Source organism: Canis lupus, unplaced genomic scaffold (genome assembly GCF_003254725.2).
Source record: "Canis lupus dingo isolate Sandy unplaced genomic scaffold, ASM325472v2 SANDYSCAFF107, whole genome shotgun sequence".
In the NCBI taxonomy this organism is placed as follows: Eukaryota; Metazoa; Chordata; class Mammalia; order Carnivora; family Canidae; genus Canis; species Canis lupus.
In genome coordinates, this window is record NW_026019488.1 from 87,980 (window position 1) to 94,538 (window position 6,559).

Here is a 6,559-nt window from a genome sequence, read left to right on the forward strand (position 1 = left end):
ATGTGAGACAAGATTCCATCAAAATCCTAGAGGAGAACACAGGCAACACCCTTTTTGAACTTGGCTACAGTAACGTCGCGCAAGATACATCCATGAAGGCAAAGAAACAAAGCAAAAATGAACTATTGGGACTTCATCAAGATAAGAAGCGTTTGCACAGCAAAGGATGCAGTCAACAAAACTCAAAGACAACCTACAGAATGGGAGAAGATATTTGCAAATGATGTATCAGATAAAGGGCTAGTTTCCAAGATCTATAAAGAACTTCTTAAACTCAACACCAAAGAAACAAACAATCCAATCATGAAATGGGCAAAAGACATGAACAGAAATCTCACAGAGGAAGACATAGACATGGCCAACATGCACATGAGAAAATGCTCTGCATCACTTGCCATCAGGGAAATACAAATCAAAACTACAATGAGATACCACCTCACACCAGTGAGAATGGGGAAATTTAACAAGGCAGGAAACCACAAATGTTGGAGAGGATGCAGAGAAAAGGGAACCCTCTTGCACTGTTGGTGGGAATGTGAACTGGTGCAGCCACTCGGGAAAACTGTGTGGAGGTTCCTCAAAGAGTTAAAAATAGACCTGCCATACGACCCAGCAACTGCACTGTTGGGGTTTTACCCCAAAGAATCAGATGCAATGAAACGCCGGGACACCTGCCCCCCGATGTTTATATCAGCAATAGCCACGATAGCCAAACTGTGGAAGGAGCCTCGGTGTCCATCGAAAGATGAATGGATAAAGAAGATGTGGTTTATGTATACAATGGAATATTACTCAGCCATTAGAAATGAGAAATACCCACCATTTGCTTAAACGTGGATGGAACTGGAGGGTATTATGCTGAGTGAAGTAAGTCAATCGGAGAAGGACAAACAGTGTATGTTCTCATTCATTTGGGGAATATAAATAATAGTGAAAGGGAATATAAGGGAAGGGAGGAGAAATGTGTGGGAAATATCAGAAAGGGAGACAGAACATAGACTCCTAACTCTGGGAAACGAACTAGGGGTGTTGGAAGGGGAGGAGGGCGGGGGGTGGTGGTGGGTGAGTTGGTGACGGGCACTGAGGGAGACACTTGACGGGATGAGCACTGGGTGTTATTCTGTATGTTGGTAAATTGAACACCAATAAAAAATTATTTTATTAAAAGAGATAAAAAAATAAACAAGAGAAGATTCAAAATTATCCCTATACAATGTCACCCTCACAGACTTGCCTTACCACAATGCATTTTTGATTGGAAAGAAAGGATTATAATAAGAAATCATAACATGGAATTTCAAAAACCACTAAGATTTTTTTCATGAATAGCATAATATATAAAATCCATACATAAGTTTTGAAATGTTTAGACAACTTAATGTTTTTCTTTGATGTCAGTAAAGAAAATAAATAAACTGAAATGTAGACACATCAATAAACTGAGTCTATGACTACAGAGAGAGATCCCAACTGCTGTAGATTACATACTTTGAATCAGTGTCTTTTCTTAGCCCTTCCACAGCAAAACTACACTATTACTTGAAAGGTCATGAGTTGTAGTGAAGTGGACATGACTTGATATCAGAATTCAGGCTCCATTTTTCACTACCTATGATGTATTGGTCAATGTGTCAATCTTCTTCAGCCTACATTTTGATATAACTAAAATGTATTTCCAGGATTGGTAAGAGTTGATATTATTTTAATAATAATCTTTGAAGAGTTTGGCATATCATTGGCATTTTGAAAAATACATTTATTTTCAAACCTATGCCAATAGAAATAATTAAAAGAGTGGCACCTGGGAAGCTCAGTCAGTTAAGCATCTGCCTTTGGCTCAGGTCATGATCTCAGGATCCTGGGATCAAGCCCTACATTGGGATCCCTAATTAGCAGGGACATCTGCTTCTATCTCTGCCCCCCCCAATCCTCTCTCTCTCTCTCCCTCAAATAAATAAAATCTTAAAAAGAAAATAATTTTAGATGTTATTTCAACGCCCACTTTTATTTTTATTGATTTTTTAAAATTTATTTATCTGAGAGATGAAGAGATGGCACAAATAGGGGAAGGAGCAGAGGAGGTGGGAGATGGAGAGGGAGAGAATCTCAAGCAGACTTGCTGCTCAGTGAGGAGTCCTATGTGGTTCTCGATCTCATGACATTGAGATCATGACCTGAGCTGAAATGAGTAACTGGCTGAGCCATGCAGAAGCCCCTCAGAGCCCACTTTAGAATTTAAAATTTATCATTTTTGTATTTTCTTATTTTTTCCTATTTCTACTGATTACATATTCTTGATCTCTTCTTAAATCATTCACTTAGCCTTGTGTAGATGTGAGTAATGGTCTTATTTCATTGTCATTTAAAATTTGGTGTTCCAATTTGCTCTTATGCACTTATTCTAATTTTGTAACATATAATAAGTGACATAATGTTTAGTTTTTAATTAATTATTTATTTTAGAAGGTTTATTTACTTAGAGAAAGTACTCATGAGTGAGTGCAGGAGAGGGGCAGAGGGAGAGAATCAACCAGCAGAATCCCTACTGAGCATGGAGCTCATTGATGGGCTTGATCTCATGACCATGAGATCATGACCTGAGCCAAAACCAAGATTTGGACACTTAACCCACTAAACCACCCGGGTGCCCCTGTTTACATTTGTCTTAAATTAAATGTATGCCTTTTAAGTGAAATTCTGTCATAAATATAAGTAATACATCTAATCAGCGTTTGTGAAGCTGTTTCCATCTCTTCAATTCTGATTATTCCCAAACTCCCATTGATATCTCTGTTTCAATTTGTTGTTTTCATTATTTCGACTGCCCTAGAATGCCCTATTTGGTTTAATTTATTTTAATGCATCTTTGCTCTCGCTGTTTTCTATATTGTATTTGGGTCTTCGACTATGCCATTAATTTTGATGACTTTGGTTAGGGAAAGAAACTGGTTTTATTACTATGTAATGTGTCTTCTATAGCACTTATATAGTTTTAATATTATTACTTTCCTTCCTTCCCCAGAACACTGAAGAAAGGATTAGGTCAGAAGTGGCGATAAGTTCAATTATAGTTTATACGTTATAGTTTTACAGTGAAAGAAAACATCATGTATGAATTTGGTTTGAAAGAAAAAGGAGTTCAATTAAGATGAGATTAGGATGTATTATTAAATGTCTTTGAGAGGGTTAATATGATCAAGTTATAAGCAAAGCAATGAAACAAGTTAGAAGCTGTTGTTAAATGTTTAGAGGAACTTCTTCTTTCATTTTACACTGATTTATTAAAACTTCAGTTTCATTGAGTGAAATTTCATCTTCTTTATGAAGTCATTAAAAGCTTGTTTCACTTGCTTATTTCTTAAGGTGTAAATGAAGGGATTCAACAAGGGTGCAACAGAAGTAGTGAGCACCGAAACACCTTTATTTATGGCTATCCCTTCTTTTGCTGATGGCTTGATATAGATGAAGATGCAGCTTCCATAGGTGATGGAAACTACAATCATGTGGGATGAGCAGGTGGAAAAGGCCTTTTTTCTTTGTTGGACAGAGGGGAATCTCAGAATGGTCCTGATGATGTATGTGTAGGACAGAAATACACACACTAAGGTGATAATGAGTGCAAATACAGCCACAAGGATAACCATTTGTTCTATCATCCATGTATCTGAACATGAGATCTTCAGGAGGGGAGCTGCATCACAGCTAAAATGATCAATGGCATTGGAGTCACAAAATTCCAGCTGGAGGCACAAGCTAGGGGGTGGGAGAATGATCATCAAGCCAGACACCCAACAGCAGAAGACTAATAAGCTACACACCCTATTGCTCATGATGGTCATGTAATGAAGTGGTTTACAGATAGCAACATAGCGATCATAGGACATGGCGGCCAGGAGAAAAAATTCAGTTGATCCAAAGAGAATAACAAAAAAAATATTTGACTTGCACAAGCATTGTAGGTAATAGTATTGTCCCCTGTTGATATACTATACAGGAATCTAGGAATGCAGACAGTGGTGAATGACACTTCTAAGAAGGAGAAATTTCTCAGAAAAAAGTACATAGGAGTTTTAAGATGGGAGTTCACCAGTGTGAGGGTGATAATAGTCAGGTTTCCTGTTACGCTCAAGATGTAGGTGAGAAATATAAAGATAAAGAGCAGGATTTGCAGTTGTGGGTCGTCTGTCAGACCCAGCAGGATAAAAGTTGTTATTGCTGTATAGTTTCTCATCACTGACTTTTGAAATCTAACCATCAGCCTAAGAAAATAAAAGAGATTTTTGTGGGAAGATCAGTATTAAAATTCTGTAGCAAAACACTGAATACAAAAACCAAGCAAATCAGTCTATTTTCTCATTTCACATCATAATCCATATCACCACTATTCCAACTAGCCTTCTTGAATATTCCATATATGAGCAAATATTTAGGATTCATGTTAATGTAAAACAATCCAACATTTTCTCAGATCATTCTTTCCCCCTGAAAATTTACAAATGTACATGTTAATTGTTTGTAATTCATTACATGGATTGGATTTACAAATAAGAGCAAAAAAATGATGTTACTTAATGTGTATTTAAATGTTCTTTATCCAAGACAAACCTTGGATATATGTCATATCCAGATGACAAAGAACATGACTTCTCTTCAGTTGTTATTTTCAGAGGATTGTTTTCAGGTTAAGATGCATTTTACCTGGAATACAAACAAACAACGATAACAAAGCACAGCACTGGATCCTGAGATTTCCCCCTTGTCTCTTTATTATTATCTGCTTGTACTCCTTATTCTTAAGGATAGTTCGATATGCATTTTATCTATTGTGTGAAAAAAGGAATATTTTCATATGCATACACCTGACTTTTTAGTTGTCTGTGGCTCCATTTCTCTCAAAAGCCCTGAAATGAAATCTGTGTTTAATATCAATAAATAGTCTTCCAGGAGCTGTGTATCTAGTTTTTTGAGAAGCTGTGGGGAGAGCCTAAGGGAGAGGCAGAGAATCTGAAGCAGATTTCATGCCTAGCACAGAGCCCCATGTGGGCTTGATCTTACAATCCTGAGATCAAGATCTGAGCTGAAACCAAGAGGTGGATGCTCAACCAAGGTGACCCACAGGCTATGCATCTTTGATTACATTTTTTATTCCTTTGAAAAGATACTACTATTTCCACCTTCTCATCCTACCCCTACTTAGTTTAGGTCTTAGGGCTCTGCAACCCTATTTTCATGTCCAACCTCCTACTGCTCTAACACCCATAAGAACGTTTTTACTGTTGAAGCCATTGGCATATTTTTTGTAGTTATTTTGCCTGATAGCCCCTTCAAATGGATTCCATACCATAATCCTGATTCTATTCCAGATTCTATCTCTTTTTAGTGTCCTATGGCCTCCTCATCCTCTATTAACCTATGAAGCATTGCTATTCCCCAATATTTTGTCCTGAAACCTCTCTTTTCTTGTTTTCTCCTTGTTCTTCTTCTTACTCCATGCTCTCCAAGAAGATTTCACTTGGTGCAATTGATTTCATTGCCATTTATATGATGAATTCCAAAGTCTGGAACTTTTCCAAATAAAAAAAATTGCTAAGTTTATATCATCAGTTAGATGTTCCACAGACACTTCATACACTAAGAGCTCAAAATGAAATCATGGTCCTTCTCCAAGCCATCTTCTCTTCTAGTGTTCACTATTTATTTTTTAAAGATTTTATTTATTTATTTATTTATTTATTTATTTATTTATTTATTTGAGAGAGAGAGAGAGAGAGAGAGGGAGGGAGAGAGAGAGAGGCAGTGGGAGAAGCAGGCTTCATGCAGGAAGCCCAATGTGGGACTAAACCCCGGGACCCCAGGATCACACCTGGGGCCAAAGGCAGGTGCTAAACCGCTAAGCCACCCAGGCATCCTGTGTTTGCTATTTATTGATAAAGATTAGTCTCTTTTTTGTGGCCTGCAAGGCTCTTCATGGACAGGGCCTTCCTTATTTGCTCACCTCATCTCTTACAAATTCCTTAGCTTTCTTTCTCATAACTTAAGTTCCACAAACATTGAGGGCTTAAATTCCTCATATTTTTCACATGTTGTCTTCTCTGCAAGGGCTAATCTTTGACTAATGGCAATTGGTGCTTCAGAATTCTCCTTAGGTATGAGTCTTCCAGGGAAATCTTCATTCATCTTCCCAGAGTACGTGAGATTATGATACCGTGTTATTTATAAACAGCTGCTGCTTACTCTCTAGACCACATTGTATGCTTCCGTATACTTATATTTTTCCTCTAAGTTCCTATAAACTTCTCCAAAATAGAGGTTATGTTTTTATATATCCTTTATTCCATTACATCTGGCACAAGTAGGTTGTTATGTAAATGCGAACTAAAGAAACAAAAACCTGAGTGGTGAAAAATTAGACAATAAGACAACCATGAGAAACTCCTAACTCTGGGAAACAAACAAAGGGTTGCAGAGGGGCAGGTGGGTGGGGGCATATGGTAACTTAGTGATGGGCATTCATGAGGACACATGATGAGATGAACACTGGGTGTTGTATTATATGCTG

The 6,559-nt window shown here is 37.5% G+C and overlaps 1 protein-coding gene across 1 annotated transcript; it reads right to left on the reverse strand.

Annotated features, from left to right (window-relative positions):
* Positions 1-3,281: 3,281 nt before the first annotated feature.
* Positions 3,282-4,231, reverse strand: LOC112674693 (olfactory receptor 6C2-like). The gene is given in 2 exon segments (XM_049107990.1): positions 3,282-3,935; positions 3,938-4,231. Coding segments are annotated over 2 exon segments (948 nt in total).
* Between the last annotated feature and the right edge of the window lie 2,328 nt (positions 4,232-6,559).